At 27.2% G+C, this 27,873-nt stretch overlaps 6 protein-coding genes across 6 annotated transcripts; 2 read left to right on the top strand and 4 right to left on the bottom strand.

Annotated features, from left to right (window-relative positions):
• Positions 1 to 621: 621 nt before the first annotated feature.
• On the bottom strand, positions 622 to 3,150 carry OCT59_027814 (uncharacterized protein; the record flags this gene model as incomplete). Its single annotated transcript, XM_066137239.1, has 5 exons — positions 622 to 1,529; positions 1,603 to 1,791; positions 1,875 to 1,926; positions 2,378 to 2,457; positions 2,523 to 3,150. 5 exons carry the CDS (start codon positions 3,148 to 3,150, stop codon positions 622 to 624), a joined length of 1,857 nt encoding a protein of 618 aa, XP_065993646.1.
• A 3,430-nt stretch (positions 3,151 to 6,580) lies between these two features.
• Positions 6,581 to 8,870, bottom strand: OCT59_027815 (uncharacterized protein; the record flags this gene model as incomplete). Its single annotated transcript, XM_025309849.1, has 6 exons — positions 6,581 to 7,533; positions 7,606 to 7,794; positions 7,878 to 7,929; positions 7,992 to 8,033; positions 8,104 to 8,180; positions 8,246 to 8,870. 6 exons carry the CDS (start codon positions 8,868 to 8,870, stop codon positions 6,581 to 6,583), a joined length of 1,938 nt encoding a protein of 645 aa, XP_025188731.1.
• A 5,626-nt stretch (positions 8,871 to 14,496) lies between these two features.
• OCT59_027816 (uncharacterized protein) lies at positions 14,497 to 14,712 on the top strand (the record flags this gene model as incomplete). The annotated part of the gene is made up of 1 exon (XM_066137240.1): positions 14,497 to 14,712. One exon carries the CDS (start codon positions 14,497 to 14,499, stop codon positions 14,710 to 14,712), a length of 216 nt encoding a protein of 71 aa, XP_065993647.1.
• Positions 14,713 to 17,464: 2,752 nt separating this feature from the next.
• OCT59_027817 (uncharacterized protein) lies at positions 17,465 to 18,831 on the bottom strand (the record flags this gene model as incomplete). The annotated part of the gene is made up of 2 exons (XM_025309850.2): positions 17,465 to 18,532; positions 18,667 to 18,831. The coding sequence occupies 2 exons, from the start codon at positions 18,829 to 18,831 to the stop codon at positions 17,465 to 17,467; spliced, it is 1,233 nt and encodes a 410-aa protein (XP_025188732.2).
• A 4,455-nt stretch (positions 18,832 to 23,286) lies between these two features.
• OCT59_027818 (uncharacterized protein) lies at positions 23,287 to 24,770 on the bottom strand (the record flags this gene model as incomplete). The annotated part of the gene is made up of 4 exons (XM_066137241.1): positions 23,287 to 23,303; positions 23,415 to 23,444; positions 23,506 to 24,292; positions 24,384 to 24,770. 4 exons carry the CDS (start codon positions 24,768 to 24,770, stop codon positions 23,287 to 23,289), a joined length of 1,221 nt encoding a protein of 406 aa, XP_065993648.1.
• Positions 24,771 to 25,501: 731 nt separating this feature from the next.
• OCT59_027819 (uncharacterized protein) lies at positions 25,502 to 27,838 on the top strand (the record flags this gene model as incomplete). Its single annotated transcript, XM_025329918.1, has 4 exons — positions 25,502 to 26,519; positions 26,595 to 26,632; positions 26,708 to 26,904; positions 26,980 to 27,838. The coding sequence occupies 4 exons, from the start codon at positions 25,502 to 25,504 to the stop codon at positions 27,836 to 27,838; spliced, it is 2,112 nt and encodes a 703-aa protein (XP_025188733.1).
• Between the last annotated feature and the right edge of the window lie 35 nt (positions 27,839 to 27,873).

Here is a 27,873-nt window from a genome sequence, read left to right on the forward strand (position 1 = left end):
TTCTGCATACATGTATTTAATATTGCTCGTTAATCTTTCTGTAATTAAATAATGTGAGACGAAGTTCCTTTTAATACCATGCAACTATGTCAAATTTCCTTAAAGTCGAGTTTCAGATATATTTCATAATTGCTAATATAATTTTTACAAAGTAAAATCGAAAGTTAACGTTAAAAGAATTAAGGTCGAAATTTTACCAGTATTTTACCGGTAATTTTAATTTCTATTTGTTTTCTATACAAATAATCAGGCATATTCATAGTACATATTATTATTTTCTTTCTAATAATCTCTAACTTATCTTAGCAATTTAACACAAGAATAGATATTATTGATAACGAAACTTTATTTTTTGAAGAAAATAATTAAAACTATTAGAGACATAGTACATAGCGTTAAAAATTAGGAACTAACCGAACTATCAATTTGTCCTAAGTTATAATAAAATTTTTCAGTACAAAAATTCTTTTTTATATAAAATAATTTAAAAAAGAATGGAGTGAATTTCCTTTTTTTGGTAGAGACGAGAAGTACTGTATTGTTATTACATAATAATCGAAGACTTTACATATATATAGAACTTTTTTTCATTTTTATCATAAGTTAATAATTGATTATTAATTAATCTTGGTTTGTATTGTTTCTTGTGATGTTAAGATTATTTAAATTTTGGCCAATTTCATTTTTAACAGCTTGAAGGAGTTCATTTTTTAAATTTTGACCAATTTCATTTTTAACAGCTTGAAGAATTTCATCTTTTAAAATTTGTGATGATATCCTATTATTATTAGGTGTTGAAATTACTTCTTGCCCATAATTATAATTATTAGTATTAACAATTGCAGGAGCTGGAATTGTTGGTTCGTGATCACTAGTATTTTCATTTTGAAGCGTTTGCATAATTTCTTGCCCATGATGATCATTGACTGGAATTATTATTAGTTCATGGTTGGTTGTATTTTCATTTTCGGGTGTTAGAATAATTTCTTGCTTATGATAGTTATTCTTATTAATTATTGGAGGTGGAATTATTATTGGATAATTGGACGTACTTTCATTTCTAGGTATTTGATCAATTTGAATAGTTTCTTGCTCATTATTATTGATATCTTGTTCATAATTATGAATATCCCTTACGATAGGAAACTCCTTTTCTTCTTGACTGTAATCATTATTATTATCGTTTTCATGAATAGTTTTTTGTTTATTTTTTTTCCATTTATATATCAAGAAACTTCCAACTGATAAAAAAACACCACCCAATGAAGATCCCACAACTACACAAGCTATATTGTCTGAAATATTATGTGGGTCTGACATATTATGTGGTGATGAAGAAGAATGTGAAGGCGAAGGTGAATGCGAAGGTGGTAGCGAAGGTGGTGGTAATGGTGGCAGTGTTGATGGTGGTGTTGGTGGTGGTGGCGATGGCATTTTTGGATCAAATTCTGTTGTCCATATATATTCATCATTATTACTAATATCAAGCAATAATATATCACTTTCATCTGTTTTATCATAACCAATTCCTATTAAATCAAATTGTTTTTGTTAAAACTAGTTAACCTGATTAAGTAATAATTTAAGGAATATTATATTTACCAAATGATACAACCATATATTTTCCAATTACATTTGCTTGATGAAGAGCTCTAGGCTTTGGGATTTTTCCAGAAATTTTTGGAATATACCAATTATTATTAGCTAAATCTAATACGTAAAGTGTAGTATCTAAATATCCAGGATTTATAAAATATCCTCCAAAAATTATAATTCTTTTACCATCTAAACCTGTTAAAATATAATGAAAATTTACTATTACTAATATTATTAATCTTTTAAAATAATCATAGCGTTCTTATTTGATTACATACCAAGAACAGCGGAAAAACCAGCTCTATTAGAAGGGATATTTCCTGATGTTACCTAAATTTAATAATTGAAATTAATTATTCAAACTGAATATAAAAATTTTCATCATAATAATTTGCATAACTTACCCTGTAAAAAAAAAATGTCCGGAAATTGTAGCTAAAAACATCCGGAAAATGTCCGTGTGTCCGGAAAACGTCCAGAAAATTGCAATATTCCGGACACTTTCTGGACGCTGGGTCTGAACCCTCCTAGACATTTTCTGGACATTTTCTGGAAAATGGAAATTTTCCAACGTCCGGAATATTGCAATATTCCGGACATATTCCAGACAAATAAACATTTTCCGGACGTTTTCAGCTACAATTTCCGGACATTCTTTTTTTATAGGGTTACTTTTGTATCCCAATTGTCATTAATCATATCATATATATAAATCTACAAATAATTTATCATAATTAATAGATTTATCTTTAAAAAAAAATTTTATATTTACAAAATATACCTCACTTAATGTTAAAGTAGTTCCTTTAACAATATTCAAAGTATTAGAATTAAAAGAAGTAGTATCATAGTCATTACCGCCTAAACAATAAGTGTTCATTAATAAAATAACAGATATATTTAAATAAATATAATATGTCGCTTACCCATGTAAATAATTTTATTGTTAGGTAATAAAATGGCCCCATAATCAGTTCTTGGAGTTGGAGCATTAATTATACTTCCTTTACTCCAATTAAGATTTATTGTATCTAAAATAAGCATGTCATTTACAAAATCAGTATTTGTGCACCCACCCCATAAATACATCCTTCCGTCGTTATTAATAATGCCTGTTAAACCCCGTTTTCTAATTGTATTAACTCCAGCTATTTTTGGAATACTCCATACAATACTTTGTGAATCAAATGTATAAACCAATGACATTGTTTGATCTGTACTAGTTCCTCCGTATAAAAACAGAGTATAATTATTTGGACCACCTTTAACTGATGCTGCAAAACCATGCGGCGGAACCATATTAATATTTGATAAATCTTGCCATGATAATTCTTGAGTATTAAATAGTACAGAAACGTCAAGATAAAAAAATTCTTTTATTACATTTCTGTTTAAATCCAACCCACCCAAAATATACAATTTATTATCAATAAGTGTAGCAGTATGACGACAATATACATTTGGCTTAAAGGGTGTCATTTGACAATTTACTTCAACTAATACTTGTATTAGTATCCATAATATAATGAAGTAAACTGAAGAATTTCTTGACATGATCGTAATTTATTTAATACTAGTAGAAATGAATAATATTTAAAGAAAAAAATATTAATTCACTTTTTAAAAAAAGAATTTTACGGTATTTAAATTTTTAACGTTACACTTATTAGCATTAAAAACATGGATGCATAGAACGGCGGGATCATAATATTCAAGTATTTTATTTTTCATTAATGCACACTCACATACCCTATGAAATTTATTAGCACAATCCACATGTATTGCATAAAATCATAAGAAAATAATAACAAATCCAATAATGTTAAAACGTTACCCAAATAATTATTAATTCTTTGACTTGAAAATACGCTGTGTAAAAAAAGATGTTCCAATAAAAAATAAATTGTTACAACAAGAATGATTTTAATTCTTTAAATTATACCTAAATAAATGTGCAGTGTATTATCGTGTTAAATTGCATTTGAAAAATTCAAAAATAGATGACTTAAATGCTGATTGAAAGTTAAGAATTTATCTTTCAAAAGAAAAAAAAAATTTTCTTGAAACTATGATGAATATTGATAAAAAAACAAATAGTATAATAATATATACATATATATCTTTCACTTTTTGCATAAAATTGGTTAAATATATAGATCCTTAACGGTAACAAGAGAATGGTTAAAATAATAGTTTCTATATTAAATTTCTATATCAAGTAATATTATAATGAATTGGATTCCGCATGTATTTATAATTACACAACTACCCCAGTCGCACCGACAAAAAATTTAGCGCAGGGCCGGCGTTACAGCATTATGCACGAACACGTGAAAATAAACAGTGAAACTCGGACGAGGGTGTGACGACGTGATAAATTAAAAATATGTCACGTGATCGCTAAATTTTTGTCGGTGTGACTGGACTAGTTTAATTACACCTGATCGTATTAAAATATGCATTTACACAATGTACCATTATTTTTAACAATTAATGGACATGATTCGTCAGGTTCTTAAGAACACTATAAATTTTAAGAATTAAAAATTTTGGCTTTATTCAGTTTAATCTGGCCAAGGAAATGTTGTCTATTATATGACTATTTTGATACAGCAGTAAACTAGTAAAGCAATAAGAAAACTTTTTCAACCATTTTCTTTTGCTTATTTTTTTCAAATATTTCATAAATATCTTTTATTTTAACGCTATTTTAATTATATAAAAAAAAATATTTTACTTATTTATTTATTACAGTATTTGTATTTATGACTTATAGTTAACAAGATTTTCTTTATGAATAAATGATTTTTTATTTTATTTTCATGTTAAAGTGTTAAAATGGAGTGTATTTACAAATTATTAAAAAGAAAAATAAAAAATTTAAATCTAATTCAGCAAAAGATTTAGTATAGATGGTTTAATTTAAAAACCATTGTGTTTAACCAAATTTTCAATTAAAAAAAAACAATTTATAATACCAAAAAAGATCTAATAATACTATTTTAATAAATAAAAAAAAGATTTATTAGCGTTCTAATTAAAAAATTTTAACAAAATTTATGAATAACAAAAATTCTGGTTGATTAATCAACCTTTTCAAGCTTAATAAAAGTTGTTTATTTCACAAAATTATACCTAAAAATTAAATGTTTACTGGTTAAAAAAAGCTCCCATTAAAGTATTATTGGAATAAAGAAATTCTTTTTTATTATAAAAATTGTTTGTTTGCAAAAACTACCTAACTAATTAACTTTTTTAACTTAAGAGATCTTTTTCCCCTCATAAAATTACATATATTTTTATTATTTAAATTTTAAATTGTATTAAGCACCTACTTTTAAGTTCAATCTGGAGGAAAATTACATTTTTGAGACGAGCTTTCTTGTATATGCAAAAAGAAAAAAAAAAATATTGAAATGATGATGACGCTTTTTATTTTTATTAGAAATTTCTCATTTTAACCAGGGTAGGTAGCAAGTAAGTAACGGAAATTGGTCAAGTAAGTAACGTAAAGTTACTAATTTAGGTCAATTTCCGTTACTCCTATATATAAGGTACGGAACGTAAAGTTAATTATAGGCGAATTACTGTTTTGGGGATTTTTTAAAATCTATATCATTTAAGGGGGTCCCCCATTTAAGGAAATTTCAGTAAATAAACAATAAAAATAAATTTTTTATTACATAATTAAAAAATTTTATCAGGGTACAATCACGTGTAGAAAAAATTTTATTTATAAGTGGTTAATATTAAATTTGAAGTAGTAGGATTACTAATATCTGGATATCACTAAACTTTAAAAAAAATTTTATTAAACTGAAAATTAGGGGTTGCTTTTTTTATACTACGATAATAAAAAAAAGCTTTGTGCGACCGTGACGTTAAGACTACCCTGCATAAAAAGGTGGATTTAAATTAAATCATCCAGCATCATGTGTCTGCGCCATTTGCTACAGATTTTTATATAAATTATATAGGATTCGGAGTGGCGCATCATTTGCCATTGATTAGCTTAATTCTCGAGATTTGAATTTAAAACATCATAAACCGTTTTACGGAACAAAAAGTACTATCGTGATTGAGATCCAAATAAAGCATTTTTTCTTTTAATCTCGTGAGTCAATAGAAATAATAGATCGCGGATTTGGATACTAGCTTTGGCTTAAATTTAATTTGCATATAATATACTACTAAAATGCGATATTGCTAATAATCGATAATAAATTATTGGTTGGAGTGAACCCAAAAAGAGAGTGTAACTGTATGCGAGATAGAAATCGTCTTCTACATATTGACATTAATTCGTGATTATAATGAGATTATTTCTGCATACATGTATTTAATTTTGCTTGTTAATCTTTCTGTAATTAAATAATGTGAGACGAAGTTTCTTTTAATACCATACAATTATGTTTCAAATTCCCTTAAAGTCGAGTTTCAGATATATTTCATAATTGCTAATATAATTTTTATAAAGTAAAATCGAAAGTTAACGTTAAAAGAATTAAGGTCGAAAATCCTATAATTCCGTCGGAATAATCAGATAAAATTTTACCAGTATTTTACCGGTAATTTTAATTTCTATTTGTTTATCATGCAAATAACCAGGCATATTCATAGTACGTATTATTATTTTCTTTCTAATAATCTCTAACTTATCTTAGCATTTTAACACATGAATAGATATTATTGATAACGAAACTTTATTTTTTGAAGAAAATAATTAAAACTATTAGAGACATAGTAGTACATAGCATAAAAAATTAGGAACTAACCGAACTATCAATTTGGCCTAAGATATAATAAAATTTTTCAGTACAAAAACTCTTTTTTATATAAAATAATTTAAAAAAGAATGGAGTGAATTTCCTTTTTTTGGTAGAAACGAGAAGTACTGTGTTGTTATTACATAATAATCGAAGACTTTATATACTATATAGAACTCTTTTTTCATTTTTATCATAAATTAATAATTGATTATTAATTAATCTTGGTTTGTATTGTTCCTTGTGATGTTAAGATTATTTAAATTTTGGCCAATTTCATTTTTAACAGCTTGAAGGAGTTCATTTTTCAAGTTTTGACCAATTTCATTTTTAACAGCTTGAAGAATATCATCTTTAAAAATTTGTGATGATATCCTATTATTATTAGGTGTTGAAATTACTTCTTGCTCATAATTATAATTATTAGTATTAACTATTGCAGGAGCTGGAATTGTTGGTTCGTGATCACTAGTATTTTCATTTTGGAACGTTTGCATAATTTCTTGCCCATGATGATCATTGAGTGGAATTATTATTGGTTCATGGTTGGTTGTATTTTCATTTTCGGGTGCTAGTATAATTTCTTGCCCATGATGATCATTGACTGGAATTATTATTGGTTCATGGTTGGTTGTATTTTCATTTTCGGGTGTTAGAATTATTTCTTGCTTATGATAGTTATTCTTATTAATTATTGGAGGTGGAATTATTATTGGTTTATAATTAGACGTACTTTCATTTCTAGGTATTTGATCAATTTGAATAGTTTCTTGCTCATTATTATTGATATCTTTTTCATTATTATAAATATCCCTTATGATAGGAAGCTCCTTTTCCTCTTGACTGTAATCATCATTTTCATGAATAATTTTTTGTTTATTTTTATTCCATTTATATATCAAGAAACTTCCAACTGATAACAAAATACCACTCAATAAAGATCCCACAACTATACCAGCTATATTACCTGAATTATTTGGTGGTGGTGAAGAAGAAAGTGAAGGCGAAGATGAAGGCGAAGGTGGTGGCGAAGGTGGTGGTAATGGTGGTAGTGTTGATGGTGGTGGCGATGGCATTTTTGGATCAAATATTGTTGTCCATATATATTCTTCATTATTACTAATATCAAGCAATAATATATCACTTTCAACTGTTTTATCATAACCTTCTCCTGTTAAATCAAATTGTTTTTGTTAAAACTAGTTATCTGCTTAAGTAATAATTTAAGGAATATTATATTTACCAAATGATACAACCATATATTTTCCAATTACATTTGTTTGATGAAAAGCTCTAGGCTTTGGGATTTTTCCAGAAATTTTTGGAATGTACCAATTATAATTAGCTAAATCTAATACATAAAGTGAAGTATCTAAATATCCGGGATTTATAAAATATCCTCCAAAAATTATGATTCTTTTACCATCTAAACCTGTTAAAAATATATAATGAAAATTTACCATTACTAATATTAAACTTAAATAATAATCATAGCGTTCTTGTTTGATTACATACCAAGAACAGCGGAAAAACCACCTCTATTAGAAGGGATTTTTCCTAATGCTACCTAAATTTAATAATTGAAATTAATTCACAAAAATTTTCATCATAATAATATGCATAACTTACTTTTGTATCCCAATTGTCATTAATCATATCATATACATAAATCTACAAATAATTTATAATTAATTAGATTATTTTTTTAGAAAAAAAAAATTTATATATTTAGTAAATATACCTCACTTAATGTTAAAGCAGCTCCTTTAACAATATTCAAAGTATTAGTATCAAAACTAGTAGTAGCATCATTACCGCCTAAACAAAAAGTGTTCATTAATAAAATAACAAATATATTTAAATAAATATAATATGTCGCTTACCCATATAAATAATTTTATTGTTAGGTAATAAAATGGCCCCATAATCAGTTCTTGGAGTTGGAGCATTAATTATACTTCCTTTACTCCAATTAAGATTTATTGTATCTAAAATAAGCATGTCATTTACAAAATCAGTATTTGTGCACCCACCCCATAAATACATCCTTCCGTCGTTATTAATAATGCCTGTTAAACTCCGTTTTCTAATTGTATTAACTCCAGCTATCTTTGGAATACTCCATACAATACTTTGTGAATCAAATGTATAAACCAATGCCATTGTTTGATCAGCTGTTAATCCTCCGTATAAAAATAGAGTATCATTATTTACACCACCTTTAACTGACATTGCAGAAAAATGAAGTGGAACCATATTAATATTTGATAAATCTTGCCATGATAATTCTTGAGTACTAAATGGTACAGAAACATCAAGATAAAAAAATTCTTTTAGTCCATTGTTGTTTAAACCCAGTCCACCCAAAATATACAATTTATTATCAATAAGTGTAGCAGTATGACGACTATATACACTTGGTTTAAAGGGCGTCATTTGACAATTTACTTTAACTAATACTTGTAATAGTATCCATAATATGAAGTAAACTGAAGAATTTCCTGACATGATCGTAATTTATATAATAGTAAAAATGAATAATATTTTAATATTTAAAGAAAAAAATATTATTCACTTTTTAAAAAAAGAATTTTACGGTATTTAAATTTTTAGTGTTACACTTAGCATTAAAAACATGGTTGCATAGAATGGTGGGATCATAATATTCAAGTATTTATTTTTCACAATAATATAATTAATGCACACCCACATACCCTATGCAAATTTATTAGCACAATTTCCACATGTATTGCATTGCATAAAACCATAAGATAATAATAACAAATCTAATAATGTTAAAACGTTACCCAAATAATTAAATTAATTTTTTGGCTTGAAAATATGTTGTGTAAAAAAAGATGATCCAATAAGAAATAAATTGTTACAACAAGAATGAACCTAAATAAATATGCAGTGTATTATCGTGTTAAATTGCATTTGAAAAATTCAAAAATAAATGACTTAAATGCTGATTGAAAAGTCAAGAATTTATCTTTCAAAAGAATGAATTTTCCTTGCTGATGAAAGTCTTGCGGGTCATGAATATTGATAAATAAACAAAATAGTATAATAATATATACAGTACATCACACGGATCACGTGCTTATCATACTCGGTGATCTGCGTAAATAATTTCCTTTTTTGGAAATTTGTACAACGAATTTTCATTTTTACTGAGAATCAAAACTGCCTTTTTGGGCTGTGTAACGTTGCGCCTATTTCCATAAATGGAAATTCAAGTAAATTTTGGCTGGAATTTATAAAATTTGGCCGAAATTATAGGGCGCGACATATAATATGTGACAAATAAGGCTTCGCTGAAAAATTCGTCCCTAGAATAAATAGTAAAATGGAAAACTAGAGGATGGGTAACAATTTAAAGTCACGTGATCCGCATTTCGCACACTAGTGTATTTTAAGAAATTTTCATATATATATCTTTCACTTTTTGCATAAAATTGGTTAAATATATAATGTGGACCGCGAGGTCGATTATCGAAGTTGCATAAAAAACAAAGATCCTTAACAGTAACAAGAGAATGGTTAAAATAATAGTTTCTATGTTAAATTTCTATATCAGGGGGCCCGTTAAAGCGGGGTAGAATCACGCGATTTAAAATTATTATGATTTGATAAATTTTTTATAAACTAAAATTAAAGTGAACTTGAAAATCATTAGATAAGTGTATTTCGGCCTGCTCCACAAGTTTACTTAGGGAGAAAAAGTGGAAAAAGAACAATGTTTTTGACTTTACATATGAGCAAACGAATTTTGCTGATCATACCCAAAAAAGGATAGATCAATTTTAACGAAATTGAAAAAGTTGAATAAATCGAAAACGGTGTTCTAAACCTCATTTTGTGCTCTAAGTAAACTTGCAGAACAGGTCAAAATGCACTTAGTATATGTTTATTTGGAAGGTTTTATATATAATAAAGAGTTTTATTTAAAAAAAGAAAAATTTCGAAAGTCACGTGATTCTACCCTGCTTTAACGGTCCCCTATATCAGGTAATATTATAATGAATTGGATTCCTCATGTATTTATAATTACACCACTAAGAGATTTGTTTGCTGCTGATCGTATTAAAATATGCATTTACACAATGTACCGTAATACAAAAATTGGATTTTCACAATTTTGTTCATTTTTGGTCCAAACGGTACACCGTACTATTTTATTTTTAACAATTATGGACATGATTCGTCAGGTTCTTAAGAACACATTTATAAACTTTAAGAATTAAAAATTTGCTTTATTCAGTTCAATCTGGCCAAAGAAATGATGTCTATTATATGACTATTTTGATACAGTAAACTAGTAAAGCAATAAGAAAACCTTTTCAACCATTTTCTTTTGCTTATTTTTTTCAAATATTTCATAAATATCTTTTATTTTAACGCTATTTTAAAAACATTTTACTTATATATTTTATTTATTTACAGCCCAGTAAATAGTTTTTGTATAAATTTATACCAAACGGGCTCATTGGCTCAAAATTAGCTCAAATTTATGCAAAAATTAATCAAAATTTAAGCCAATCTAGAGCCAATTATATATGGATGAGCCCATTTGGTACAAATTTATACAAAAACTATTTACTGGGCAGTATTTGTATTTATGACTTAGAATTAACAAGATTTTCTTTATGAATAAATAATTTTTTATTTTATTTTCATGTTAAAGTGTTAAAGTAGAGTGATTGTGTAAATACTTACAAATTATTAAAAAGAAAAATAAAAAATTCTTAAAATCTAATTCAGCAAAAGATTTAGTATAGAAGATTTAATTTAAATAATAAAAAAAACCATTATGTTTAACCAAATTTTCAATTAAAAAAACAATTTATAATACCAAAAAAGATCTAATAATATTATTTAATTATTTTAATAAATAAAAAAAAAAGATTTATTAGCGTTCTAATTAAAAAATTTTAACAAAATTTATGAATAACAAAAAATCTGGTTGATTAATCAACCCTTTTTAAGCTTAATAAAAGTTGTTCATTTCACAAAATTATACCTAAAAATTAAATATTTACTGGTTAAAAAAAAATCTCCCATTAAAGTATTATTGGAATAAAGAAATTTCTTTTTTATTATAAAAATTTGTTTTTTTGCGATTTACACAAAAACTACCTAACTAATTAGCTTTTTTAACTTAAGAGATCTTCTTCCTCTCATAAAATTACATATATTTTTATTATTTAAATTGTATTAAGCACCTACTTTTAAGTTCAATCTGGAAGAAAATTACATTTTTGAGACGAACTTTCTTGTATATGCAAAAAGAAAAAAAAAAATATTGAAATGATGATGACGAATTTCTCATTTTAGCCATGGGGTGATTCAATAATGATCGGTACACAAAATTATTTTAATTAATGATCGACAAGTGTTGATGTAAAATTGCATAATTACTATTGTATCTAGATTATCAGAATTGCACAAATATAATGTAATGATTAACTTTTTAAGAAGTTATTTTACATTTAAGTGATATCAATCAAGTATAAAAAGTATCATTTATAAAGTGATGTTTTAAATATATATATATATATATATATATACATATATATATATTCTGTGTACATCTCGGCTAATATATGCTTTTCTTTGTTAAGTTTGAGATTCTTCTGATTTTTGGAGCTTTTATTAGAAGTTTTCACGATCCTATTTATAGTTTAAAGTTCTTTATAATAATGTAATATAATTAATTATACTTTATAATACGTATTTTTAAAGGTTAAAAAGAAAAAAATAAATTAATAAAAATTTAATTTGGAATTGAAAGAAATAGCATTTTAAGATAATTTCTTCCCTCGGAATTCAAATTTCTCGTAATGATAGCTTTTTTTGGAAGATCATTTTGGTTGAACCGAGATCTACGCCATTTTGCATAACTGCGGTCAATCGGAAATAATATGAATTGACCTAAAAATTAATAAAGTTTTAAGACTAATAATGAAAATATATAATCATTATACTGTATAAAGATTGAGAAAGTAAAGGAAAATAAAGAATGGACAAAAAGAATAAAATAAAACAGGTCTCTGCTTTTGTTTCAGGCATTCAGCTGATAATAATTTGCGTAAAAAAAATAACGATAAAAAAATATATATAGTTATCAATAGAAGAAAAATGGGATTTACACAAAGAAATGCAATTAATTGTGAAATTACTAATTATGAATAGGCTAATATTGTTAATATGTAACAATTTAATTGTAATTTTTTTATTTACAAAATGAATCTCTTTTGAGAAATAAATGATGATGATGCTTTTATTCGACTATTTTTGGAGTAATTATAACACTAATTAAAGATTAGTTCGGATGAAAGGACCATCGTCCGCTGACAAATTTTAAATATCACGTGATAGAACCCGTTACAGTAACAGCAACAAATTTTCTACCCACGTGACCTAAAATATTCATCACATATTTATCTGAGGGACTTGGGTTTTTTTTTTGCCTCACAAAATTATTTTTTTCACATACTTTAAATGTCACCGGTCACGTGGGAGTAGAAATTTTTAATTATAAAATTGTTACGGCAACAGATATAATACCCAAATCCCACCAAGGTGACGTCGGCTACGTACCGGTTTGGTTTTCAGATTTTAGAATTGCAGACTCAATTGCTTTTCGGGTTTTTTTTATAAAATCTTTGTAATTTGTACTGTTACCACGTTCACTTTGTGAAATAAAAATAAAAATATAATACCCAATCAAATCTTTTTTTTCCGAATTAATAATTATTAATGATACTCATTATAAAATTTATAATTAATTAAATAAAAATATTTGTACTTAAAATTTAGATTTTGTTTGTTTGTTAGACTTATAAGTACAATCTTCGTGATACAAAATTAAACATTTTTATTGGTCAAAATTAATAATTGAATATTATTGGTTAAAAATCTTACATGAGGTTGCCTCCTTATGAAACTAATATAGATAATATATGTCACTGCCCTTTATCATTTCTACTTTTATAAATTAGCCAAAGAATACATAATATATTATTAAGGATATTAATAAATTTTATGTAATCAAAAAAATGAAAAGTAAAGCTCTTAAATTAGTATGTTGTAGTGATTCTAAGAAAAGAAATGTGTAACATTTAACCGTAATTGATACGCACGCCCAAACACGCCCAATATTATAAATTTAAAAAATTCTTATACGCGCAAAGCGCATATCATTTGCGCAACCTACTAATTTCATATTCACTTTATATATTAATTAAATTAATGATAAGTGCTACTAAGAAAAATGCCGCCTAATTTTTTCAACGAAATACGCGGGGAATAAAAGTAATGTACGCTGCACCTACTTACATTAATGCACACGCCACAAAAAATGCGCCTCCCTAATATCCAAGTTGGGAAATTAAGTTTATAATTCTTTAGGATCTGACCCGAGATGATTCCGTTATATTTCTATAAAAACTCAGTGAACTCATATACTCACATGAAATGTATACTGATTCTTATTCCAATTAATCCTTTTTACACAAATACAACACTTATTTAAAAGGTGGTTTCTTTCTTTGGGTAATTCTTTAACTTCCGGTTTAAAAATACTATCGAACGCCCTTTGTCAAACCATATTAACTAATTAAAGTACAATTTTGAAAAATTCTTTCATCAATTTCATGATTGATTATAAAAAAAATCCATTAGCATGTGAAAAAAAAAATGAATAGTACTAGTTTTTTAGTTTATTTTTAGTAAATAGGTGTAATTGGTACCTGGAAATTGAGAAAAAATAATGAATACTTTATAGTATCTAATCGTATATAATAAATCAAAAGAATCTTTTTCATTATATTTTTAAAGTTATACAACATACTACTGTATATCCTGATTTTATAAATAATTTTCTTATAATACCTTTTTCTTTATTATATTATCTGTTATGTATTCTGGAATGTTCTTTGTGCAGAAATATTTCCGTGTTCGTGCGACCATATATTCAAAATATAGTTATTCATTTGCTATTCATTGAGGAAATAGGTTAAGATTTAGTTAATATATTCTAAAAGATTCAAATGTTATAAATAACTGCTTTGCTCTTTATTTCAAAGTAATAGTATAGAATTTCTATATATCGAAAAAAAAAAAATTAAAGATGAACCAACTATCAGTCACTTATTCTATTAATGACCGGACCGATAACTCATCGTCATATCGTATTCGTAAACGCCGAATTCAACGAAAACTAAGAAGCAATATATTTGGATTAAATCTTAATATTAGACAAATTAGAACATTACCAACACAAAACATAAATAACACTAATTCATTCGCAAACCATTTCTTTAATGGAATTAGTAGTTTTCCTTAAAGTTATTCACTTATTAAATAATTATACTTAGTTCCTACCGTTTATTCGAAATCTCGTAGCTTAGTAATTACATTTCGAGATCGATATCGTTCCTTCGCATTTGAAATCTTATTCAAATTTCGTAAATCCATGTCCTATAAAAAACACTCATAGTTAATTCAAACGGCAAACGTACAACCATCCGAATACAAATTTACCTATTACTTACCCTTCCACATTTCAAAAAAAAAAAATATTTTTAAGATCTTTTATTTCAAGATTAAACCTAACAAACATAAATTATTATGTTTTTTTTTTAATTATAAGTCTTATATATCAATTAATAATTGTTTTTGAAATAGAGGAAAAAAGTAAGAAATCAAAGAAAATTTTTTGCAAATTAAATTTTTCAGTGAGGTTGATTAAAATTATTTACTGTTAAATCAAATAATCTGAATTAATAAAAATACCGTATATCACGGGCAATAGTACCTGGTGTCGGTTGACGCTGTGTACGAAATTTTTTATTTATAAATGAAGGGTTTTAAAAACTTGTAGTATATTAAAAAAATATTTAAATGTGTCGCCTGGGTAAAATTAGATTGTTTAAATAGTATAATCAAAAGCAATGGAAGAAAAAAAGTGGGGGATACTATTATTTTTCAATTGAATTTATACAATTTACGATTGAATTTAATAGAATACTTTTAAGGAAATATTCATGTGATGAAAATCGTTGTGTTACATATAGGAGGGGTTAAATCCCCCTATTATTATTGTTGTCGATAAAAAAGGGAAAATTTGATTTTTTTTTATTATGAATGATGAAAACAGTTCACACAATGAAAAATGAAATGGACCTGGACGACTTTATTTGAAAAGTATTTATTATTATTAGTGCAAAATTTTTTTGGTATCATATATTTTACATTAATATTTTATTCTAATATATAATATATAAAAATGAAGTTTTAAATGAAGTTTTAAATACAAAAATATTTACAAATTTCCAGTTTTAATAAATTTTTTATTATTTAAATAAATTTATTTATTACATTAAAAATGTGTAATCATAAAATCTCATATTGTTTAGACTCAAACTCATGGAAAAAACTTTGAAATCAACAAGTTTTTTCAAGTAAATTTTACAATATCAGATATATAATTAATTTTACTTAAATCAAAAATAAGTATAACATTTTCATAGTATTTATAATTTATAAAGTTTACTTATAGAATAATTGCTTTATGCGATACAGGTGACAATGGTGAATATGTGACAAGTCAATCAACACCTGACGCCTGAGCCCTGAGGCACAGCATGTTAAAAGGAATGAAACATAGGAATGATTTATGAGGTCGAGGTTCGTCATATCTAGAAAAGCTAAAAAGGCTTGAATTATTTTATTTAAATGATAAATATCACGAGATAAATAAGCTAAAATTGCATTTATTAATACAAAAGATTATAAAAAATTAAACAATTTAAGCAACGCACGATTTAAAAATTCAATGAATTCAAAGAAAAATATTAGAATATTAAATGGAATGTGTTTTTTTTCGCGCCCGCGATATGCCTTTTTTGGTCGATCATTTTGATCACATGACTTCGTTTAGATTTCCTATTTTTAAAAAATCCTGGCGTGAGACCTTATGCACTTACTATGTACTATAAGAAACCTTACACTATGCATATTTAGCCTTTCACGGATCCATTCACGGAAAATGTAAATAATCCGTTAAATTCCGTGATATAAAGTTATTAATTCCGGAAATATGAGCCTTTTACGGAAAAAAAAGATGGAATAAAAAAACGGATTGACTTTTTTTACAGGGAACGCAGGTGCGATAAAAAACAAAACCCATATTAAATTACATAACAGATAAGTAAAAATTCAACAATATCACGATTAAAAAATTAAGAATTGATCATTAATTTAATAATACAAACGAATAAAAAATACACAATTAAATAATATAATTTACGATTTCATTCAAGTTCATCAAATAATTGATAAATATATTTTAATAATACGATAATACAAGCTGTTTTTACAATACATTAAATAATCACAAATTCACCATAATTGAATTTTAATCATCATCGCCTAATAACCTATTTATCGTAAAAAATAATGACGATGAAAATGGGTATTCTTGCAAACAACAAATACGTAAATCACTACCCCCATGTAAATTATTACATAAATTCAAAAATAATCAAGATAATCCAAACAACCTTTACACAGTAGCATCTTTATTGGCTACTACTCATCTAGTACTTTTAGTAATAAGAAAACAAAGAAATATATAACACGTAAAAATATAGAAAACACGGAACGTGACATTTATATTTTATTTAATTTTATTACATAATAAAATTTTAGCATTTATTACATAATATTTTAGGGTGAATATAACATAAGATTTATATATTATGTGGGATGGGGGTTAAGACTTATAACAAATGGATGTTACGTAATAAATGTCGCCGCACTTACAATAAGTTGCTTAATTTCGTATAATCGACCAATTTCGTAGTTTATTTTATATATTGTCCCCGAGTCAGATTTCAAATTTGGGAAAGTTAGTTAATCTGGTTTATTATTACCCGATTGCGGCCACTTTCTTTGGCCTTTCGACAAGCCTCTTCAGCATGATTCAATAAGTCAGTAGAAGTTTCTACCGATGAGTTTATTTCGAAAACACCAATGCTAAGCGTAATAGAAAATTTTTCCTCATTGAAAGTAATTGAGTGTTTTTCAACAGAATGTCAAATTTTTTCAGCAATTTCAGAGGCCGATTTTGCATCAGTAGTATTATTAAGAAGAATAGTAAATTCATCTCCACCATATCGTGCAAAAATATCCTTAGGACCAATATGTTCATTTTTAATTAACTCGGACAATTCTTTTAAAATGTGGACTCCAGATTCATGGCTATGTTGTTTATTGATTTCTCCGAATTTATCCACATCAAAAAACAAAAAACTCAAACTTTGTTTATTTTCTCTAGCATTTTCGAATTCATTTTCCAAGCTTTTCCGCAAATAATCCGTGTTGTAAACGGGTAAAAGTTTATCCATACGGTTCTCATATTTTCCAGCGGGAAGGTATTGGAAAACTGCTCTTCCTAATTTAATTAAATCGTCTTTTTCTAAAGTTTGAGAAGCTCGAAATTCGAGTTTTTTATCATTTACATAAATCCCAGATTTAGATCCCAAATCGAAAATTTCGACTTTTCCTTGAAAACTTTTAATTTTTGCATGCTGTTTACCAAGTTCTTGATCTTTTATAATAATATGATTTGATTCAGTTCTTCCAACAAATGTTTCATTTTGGGTAAGGAAGAGATATGGGGTTTCTTCATATAAACCTTTATTAATAAATAAACAAGCTTCTTTCTTTGACGGAGCATTATTTCTCTTAAGGTAAACATTTGGAATATAATCAGAATCTTGATATAAATGGTTAATATCAATGTCTCCAAGGCTTCGAGCGATCTCTTCAATTGATGGTCGTTTTTTAGGATCGTTGCTCCATGCACTTTCATAAAGCTCTATGTAATCTATTGGAGTTGAATTGACTGGAATTTCCTTATTTTTCTCATGAGGGATTTTGCCACTAGATATTTGCCATAGTATCAATCCAAGGCTGTAAATATCTGAAGATTTGTCGTATTTATAATCAGCGTTAGAACACATCGGATCCACGTAAATATTATCCCCAGGATCAGATATTTCTTTAAGATCGTCAAGTTCGGAAAGATGATCAAGAGACACGGATTGATTAAATCCTATAATCACAAATGTGCCATCATGATCTAATATGTATTTTGGACACTATTCATGACATTTATGTATAAATTTTAGTAAATAATGCAATAAAAATTAAGAATATGAATTGTTTAGCAGGGTCTAAACTAGTTTGGCTGTTAATAATAAATCGATTATTTTTTGCCAATTTTAATACTCACCAAAACACGGTGTACAATATTTGCTTTATGGATATATTCTACTAAGCCATTGGAAATATCTGCAGCTATTTTTATTTTAAGAGTCCAATCCATTTTTTCAATATTATTTTTATTTTCTAAATAATCCTTAAGATTTTCACCATAGCATTGCTGCTGAAACACCATAGAGTAATACTTCTTAGAAGGTTCTGAAATAATGATGTGATAAAGTGAATTATAGATCGGATTAAATGCGAGAATTTAGATGTTTAAAATAGAAATCATATATGTAACCTTTTGTAACGCCATAAAATCTCATTACGTTTTTATTTTGGTCAACGTCTTTTAAATTCATTACATACCTATTTGTTTTCATTTAAAAATTAGGTGGAAAATTGAAATATAGAACTTATGTACATTAACAATCGATGATTTAGGGCTCGTTATAATGTTAATCACTTCTCTGTGAAGCTTTTTATAATATTTATCTTCGTCACTCTAATCTAGTATATATTTGATAATGACTCTGCCTTGAGATTCTATATAGGCTTTTTTGATCTCATGTGGCCCTACGTTTGGAATCGCTTCTACGCATTCAAAATTGTCGTATTTGAACTCCTTTAAAGCACGATTACTGATAAAGATTTGTAATAATATCCATATTGTTTAGAGGAGGATCACACCGGGTCTGTGGATCTTGTTGATCAATAGTTAGAAAATGTGATGGTGGTGACCTAGTGGGATTTTCACGAATTATTACACGAGTGTCGAGGGTTAGAGTTCTTTAAAGGAACGTTATAGTAGATGCGCAAACTTGATTATCGAAGTAATTTCTTTATTGAATTCTTATTGAACTGGTTAGTGAAGAGGATAAAGACCTTTCTTTTAGATACAATTTAAATTAGGAAAAGGCCCAAAAATTTTATAGATCTATATACAGAATTTTTATACTTTTTCTTTTAACGTACTGTACATGACAGACCAAAATCACTTTATACGGAATAATGGAGATAAGCTGAATTTAGTGGCGGCTTATTTTAGAATGAGCATCAGAATGAACATCAGAATGAACATCAGAATGGCATCAGAATATGGACATCAGAATGGAGAATGAGCATAGAACGGGCATCAGAATGAGCATCAGATCTATTGTTCTAATCAATAATCAATAATTAGAATACAATAAAAAAATAATATTCTATTAAGTTGTCAATAAAATATTATATTTGTATTCAATAGAATTAATGGAATAAGATCTATTGTTCCATTCATGAAACTTTAAAACCGGTTTTTATAAATGCTTTTAGATTATCTAAATTATCGTTTATACATGTTTTTATTTTGGTATTACATTTTTCTGTGAAACACTTCATATATTGATTTGTGAGTTAATATCATGTCTTAAACTCAATTTCATTGATTTCGTTAAACGACCTATATATAGGTTAGTTGTGAAAACAAATATGCATGTACCATGAGGTAATTTCATTGTCGCATTTAGTTTTCGTAATGATCAAGCGGTCACACAAATAATTTATGCATGTTAAATTTCAATGATTTTCTGTGATACATATTATCTAGTTTACACTAGGCGACAAATAAAGCCTATCACTGAAGGCTTGTTCAAAAATTCTTACATAACCCTATAAAAAAAACTCCGATAAATGATCATTTTCTAATTTGTATTCCAAGATAACCTCGACATGTGATCAATTTCTAAAAAAATTTTTATAGGGTAATAATAAAAATTATGTGAAAATTTAGTAAATTTATTATAAAAATAAATGTCCATCTTTTTAAATTAATTTCTTTAAAGAATAAATATTATAATTTTAATTGATTTATTGCCGTTTTCAAAATGATGTACGCAGTTAAATTTGAATAAAAGAAAAGAAACCCGAAAACCGGACGAAAATCGGACGAAATATGGACAAAAAAAGGATGAAAACCGGGCGAATATTGGTATTCGAATATACAATCAATTCATTTATGAAATAAGAATTGTCAATATTTTCTGAAGATAATCGTTTAACTTTGATATATAACGATGCAATCTATCTGTTCAGGTATAGATAAAGTAGAACTTTCAGCAGTATGCATAACGATAAAATAGTTGTTATTAACAGTATGATTGTCATTCTATTGTTCTAATCAATAATTAGAAAATAATAATAAAATAAAAATTCTATTAAGTTGGCAATAAAATATTCTATCGGTATCCAATAGAATCAATGGAATAAGATCTATTGCTCCATTCGTAAAACTTTAAACCGGTTTTTTTGGCCGGAAGCTCCATAAAATTCTTCTTCCTTAGAACTAACTATTATGGAAGTTTTAGAACTAAGTTTAAATTCTTGTGATGACGAGACAAAAGAACAAAAAGCAAGAATAATGCAGGTAATTAAGAACAAAGAAGTTGTCATTATCGTTTATCTGAAGAGAAGGATCTCGTAAGAAGTGGAAAAAGAGAAGATTGTTTGCTTTTATATGAAATTATTATAAGTAGAGGCTTTGTTACCAAGCCTTAATGATAAACAGCTCCACTTAGGGGCTTAATATTTAGAAAATGTTGACTGTTTTTTTTTTTGATGATAAAATTTAAATTTTTAAATGACGTGTCCAATAATTCATAGACTACACTCGTTGTATTTAAATAAAATTAACTTTTGACCTCAATCTTGGAAGCAGAACTTACGACAAAGAAATAGATTTTCGCGCGTTTCTATGAATTTAACAAATTCATCAGGATCGATAATAGGTCCTTGATGCTTATGATGGCAATACGTTGAACTTCGTCATTTAGGAAATCACGAAAAATATCAAATTCTATGCATTAAAAATTTTTTGAATAAAACTGATAAATTAAATATTTGGTTTCAAGCGAATTGTGTTCTTCAATTCAGCTTTCAATTCATGTATTTATTAGTCACTAGATCCTCAACTGATTTTGCTTCTCGGCTATATGTTTTCATAATTTTTCAATATGTTATAACATTTTGTTCAGCTCATTGAGCCTTGTCTTAGGCAAGTATAGCAACAAGCAAATAATAATACTGCGCTTTTCTATATCCTTTACATTCTCTTGCATGTTATTGAGCTCAAGTTACTATATTTCCCCTAAGTAAGAAAAATAAAACGAGCTATAAATTATTTGTTTCAGAACAACTATGGTTCGATTTCATTCAACAATCTTTAATTATTCATTATTTAATGAATGCGTTAGTTAGCTTTATAGGAGTTGTTTTATTCTGCGCAAGATTTATTTTATATTGTTGCTTTTTAACCTCCTTTAAAAATAAATACTTGATTTATTGATTTATTGATTAAAGTTCGCCATACTGCTCCAAATAAATACAATGAAAGTTATCATAATATCTCCCCTCTGTTAACATTATTAAATGAAATACAATTTTCTATTTGAATAACAACATCAGATACGTGATATTTTTATATTACGCCCAAGTTTTCTCAATAAAAATTTCAGCCGATTCAGCCAAAAATACTTATGTAGGAAACTCAGATTTCGATGGGTTGCACGAATTACGATAATAAAATATAAATAGATTAAAAGATATTGTCACCTAAAATTAGAAAAACTTCTTTACTGCTTGCGCCATTTAATTTTTACTTCCTTAGTCTAATAGTATATCGATCTAAGCATATCTGATATTTGAACAAAATGTTTTTTTACTGATCAATAATTTATTTATTGTAAAATTATAGAACATTTAATAATGTTCTCATGTTATAATTATGCAGTGACGTTCAAGACAGTAATATATCTAACCTCAAGTGAAAGTAAGGTACATTATCTGTTCATAATCTTACATAAAACGTTATCATTATTTGTATTATAGTATTACATTGTATAAATAAATATAAAGATTGCAAGTGAATTATAGTGTATAGCCAATAAATGGTCAACCCTATAAAAAAAGAATGTCCGGAAATTGTAGCTGAAAACGTCCGGAAATGTTTATTTGTCTGGAATATGTCCGGAATATTGCAATATTCCGGACGTTGGAAAATTTCCATTTTCCGGAAAATGTCCAGAAAATGTCTAGGAGGGTTCAGACCCAGCGTCCAGAAAGTGTCCAGAATATTGCAATTTTCTGGACGTTTTCCGGACACACGGACATTTTCCGGATGTTTTTAGCTACAATTTCCGGACATTTTTTTTTTACAGGGCAAACGTACTAGATAAGATAGTCTCATTAAACCATTTGATGTGCCAAAAGAAAATTTAGGTTTAAAGTAGATTTATTTCTAAAAGCCATACTACATAATATAAATCGTAATAACAAAAAAAAAATAAAAATAAAAAGGAAAAAGGAAAAAAAATTTAAATTTTCTATAACCAAAAGAATTTAAGTTTCGCGCATTTTTAGCTAAAATTATTTACAATTTTTGTCCAAAACTGCGACATCGGTATGCTTTTCATACAGATTATATTCGCTTTTCTCGACATGGAGATAATTTTTATCCACGAAATATTAAATGATTAGGAGGATTCAAATAGAAAGGATGTGAATGTGAAAGTTTTTTTACTGATGTCTGTGTAATAAAAGTGTGTGAGTGTCAGAATAGAGGCAAAAGTATATAAGAAAAAAGAGTTGTAAAGATTTTTCACTGTCTGGATGTTCATTTATTAACAATATCTACAAATTAAAAAAAATGAATGAACGTCAATATAAAGAATAATGAAAAAAAGCAAAAAACACGTTATATAGAAAATGAGAAAATAAGAAAGGTATATATAAATTTCTTACCAGGAAGTTCACGGCAATCTTGATCAACTTCTGAAAAGGATGAATGTTAATATAGAGCACGAATAAATAAGATGATGGCTTCAAAATTTACCTGCGGATGGCTCTTGCGATTTAGGAGTTGGATTATACATTCCTGCACGATATCTCCTGTCTTCTTTGCTTTTTTCATCATCAGCTTCCTCAAATTGTTTCGCTTCCTCATCACTGCGGCTCTCCTCAGTAGGGAACCAACCTAGCACGGACTGCCATTTCATTATTTTCTCTTTAATGTCTAGAGCAGTTGGACGATTTTGTGGATCACTATCCCAACAATTTCTTATCAAAGTTGCATAGCATTCGGGTATTTCTTTGGGAATTTCAGGTCTTAGGCCATTATTCTTGATCCGACATACAAGTTCATTATCATAGGAGAGATCTGCATAAGGTTTTTCCCCAGTTCCCACTTCCCATAAGATCATTGCAAAGCTATAAATATCAGATGCCTCAGTGTATGGTTTTTTATTTAATACTTCAGGAGCGATGTAAGGTATGACACCAATAATTTTTTCCGTTTTTTCTTCACTGGCTTGTTTAGATAACCCCAAGTCGGTGATACGTGAGGGATACAGAAGATCTTTGAACTGCAAAATGTTTCCAGTATGGAGATCACGATGTGTCATACCAGTTACATGAATTATTTCCAAGCCCGCGACTATGTTTCGAAGAATATCAAGTTTTCGACGCCAATATAATTTGGCTTTGTTATTTTGAAGGTATTCTCGTAAATCACCATTTTCCGCGTATTCCATTACTATTGCATAATTTTTCGTATCCGGATTTTGAGTGATGCCAAGATAGCTAATAAGATGACGACTAGCACATTGAAAATATGCTTCAAGCTGCAAATTGTTTAATAAGTTAATTAAAAATGTGTGGCATACTAATACAATTAATGACATTATTAACGTGAAATACATATAATGATAATACCTCAGCGATAAAATCATCACTAATATTGTCCGAATTGTTCATAGTTTTTAAAACAACTTTCATTTTTCCTTGTCTATGCCATTGATTCATTTTATGATTCCATCGTACAACATAACCATTTATCCAAGTTGCCAGAGATATTGTTCCATAACCACCTTTAGCAAAATCTTTTTCGTTTATTTCAAGATCTTCATAGGGAATCCATTCAAGAAAAAGAATAGTGTTGATAAGGGATGGTCTAACATATTTAACTAGTTCGTCAATTTTTTTGTTTCCACTTGACCGATTTTCATATTTTTTTTGATTTTGATATTGCTCTTTAATACATGGTTGACAAGGGAGCTTATCTATTTTACACTGATCACATTCTGAACAGTTGTGAGACATTGGCCTAAAGTAAAAAATCAAGATATGTAAAACAAGAACTTCCTTTGACTCCTTTCTTTCTTGTCGTTGTGAAAAATTTTGTAATATGTATATTTTTAAAAGTATATGAGACAAGAGGAAAAACAAAGAATTTATTTTCACAAGTTATCCAATTTATAAGATTCATTAACATTCAAGATAACACAATTTATTAATATTATTTAAAATATATTTTTTCATTTGGAAGAAATTATTGAATATGTTACAAATAGAATAGGAACAATGAAATTCTTTTCTTTCAAATTTTCAAATTTGGAAATTTTTATGGTTTGCCCAGAAGGCCAGAACAGATTTTCCATTTCAAATCATAACAAGGTGTGACTTGTGAGCCGTGAACGCCAAGGATTTCTATAAATGACTAAAATAATCACCTTATCCTAAAAAAAAAATTGTTTATTTATACAATAAAACTTGTTTTGTCTTAATTTTTTTGTTTAAACACACGGGCTGTGCATTGTGCAGTGATGTACATTGGAAGCTTCTAATGGAATTGGAAGGTTCGGAAGCTTCCAATGAGCATGTGTAACAAGTTTATTTTTTATAATGTATGTCGAAATATCATTGATTATCATTTGAATGAAATCAAATAAGTTATAAATGAACTTGTCAGAATTTTTTCTTCTAATTCAATTATATTTTAAATTATTTTTTCAATTATTTTTTAAAAAAAAATAAATTTCACAAATAAAATCATGAAAGAAACATTTTCAAGTTTTAACGTTGATGTATTAGAAAGTGTTAAAGATCATGGAATAAAAGTTATACAAACAACTGCAGATATTATTCAAAATTTAATTCCACATTTTGATATAGCAATTAATATAGCATCATGTATATTAGAGATTTATGAAAAAGCGAAAACGAATAAAAAAATTTGTAGAGTATTCGCTGATAGAGTGGAATTAGCTTTAACATCAATAAATTATTTAAAAAGGCATATGGATAAAAATGTTGAAAAATTTCGAGAAAAAAGTTATTTTAAAAATTTTATGCATTTTATTGAAGTATTAGACAAGATTAAAAATTTTGTTGAAGAAATTTCTGAAATTAAAGGTTTTAAAAAATATCTCGTCGCTAATGTAATTAATCAACAACTTAATGAAATTAGGGATGATTTTGATCATTGGTATAAATCATTACAACTTGTTATTACTATTGGTGATGTCATCAGTCGTGAAATTGAAAATGAAGAGATAAAAAGTGATTTAAGTCAATTAAAAGGTCTTTATGAAGATATTAAACAAAATTTTAATATAACTGATCAAAAATTATCTATTATTACTGCAAAAATTGAAATGTTAGAGAAAAATTCTTCAATTTTGGATAAATCCAAACCACCTGAAATTGGTCCGGAACATCTTACTGTACCAGAAGAACCCATCATAGAACGTAATAGTGTTATATTAAGAAAATATAAAAATTTTGATGTCGCTTGTAAGCCAACTAAATATTCACTTAACGATACTAGTCCGGATTCAAAAAAAGCTGGTGCAACTCTAACAATTTGGAATGAATTAAATGAATGTCCTTATATAATTAAATTTTTTGGAATTTCAAATTTGGATATATACACTGAAAATGTTATGGTTTTAGAATGGGCTGAATTTGGTGATTTAAAAAGTCTTTATGAGAGTAAGAATCTTAATTGGAAACTTAAATTAAGTATGGCGAGAGATATTTTTCGTGGTCTTTGTTTCTTGAATTATATTCGTAAGTTCTGTTTATTTAGTATTAGTTATTTTTTATTAATATTTACGTCGTAAACTAAATTTATATCAACCACAGGTGTTTTACATCATGATGTTAGATGTGAAAATATTTTGGTAAGTTCTTTGATTCATCAGTTATTAATTAAATATTGACTATATGCTGATTTTATTAATCTGTATAATTTAAAGGTAGCTGAAGGATTTAAATGTAAAATAACCAATTTTACTTTAAGCCGTAAAACAAAATATGTAACTACCAAAGTACATGATGATGAGAGTTCGAAACAAATGATGCGTTGGATGGCTCCTGAGAAACTTAAATCTTATCAAAAATCAAATCAAAATACGAAAATAGAACCATATACTTATGCGTGTGAAATGTTTAGGTATGTAATCAGGTTGGCTAAAGATAAATTATATAAATAAGAAACAACTTTTTAAATTCTTTTTTTCTTTTATAGTTTTGGAATGCTTCTTTGGGAGCTTTCTTTTAATAGAGTACCATATAAAGACATGGAATATGATGAAATAATTGAACATGTTATGAGTGGAAAACGAGAAACATTAGACTTTGTAAATTGTCCACGTGATATAATTGATGGTTTCACCGAAATTATTACATTGGCATGGCAACATGAAAATCGCAAGCGTCCGTCAACCCAAAAGGTCTCAAAAATTCTTGAATCATTATATAAATCTTACGAAAATAATTTATTAAATTTAAATGAAGAAACAAATTATGAATCTCAAAAATGTTCTTCTACTATCTCTACCACTACCAGTAATAATACTATTGAATTTGTTAATGAGTATGTCCTTGATCTTTTACCATTATCAAAAGGTATTGAACATCATAATTTAAAAGCTAAGAAAACGAAATCAGAACAAGATTACAAAATTTGTTGGGAATGTTTCAATGCACACGCAAATCTTGGTAATAAAACGGCCATGTATTGGAAAGGACTTTATTTATGGAAGGGTTTTGTTGAAGAGAATCAAATTGAAGCAAAAAGATTATTTAAAATTGCAGCTGACTCTGGAATAGCTGAAGCTCAATTAGAATATGCTTTTGCTTATGATAGTGAGAATCTTGAAAATCCTGATTTACCTTTTAATGAAAAAGAATGTTGGAAATATTTAAAAATGGCCGCTGAAAATAGTAATCCTACAGCATTATACCACGTAGGTATTACTTATTATAATGGAAATGTGGGAGTGCAACAAGATAAAGAAAGAGGTATTGAATATCTTAAACTTTCCGCTTTACAAGTTAATCCTAAAGCAATTGAAACATTAAATAAATACGGAGTTAATCTTTAATAGATTCGTTATTGATTTAAATTTCTTTTATTAAA

The sequence above is a fragment of the Rhizophagus irregularis genome, chromosome 7, assembly GCF_026210795.1.
Source record: "Rhizophagus irregularis chromosome 7, complete sequence".
Lineage (NCBI taxonomy): Eukaryota > Fungi > Glomeromycota > Glomeromycetes > Glomerales > Glomeraceae > Rhizophagus > Rhizophagus irregularis.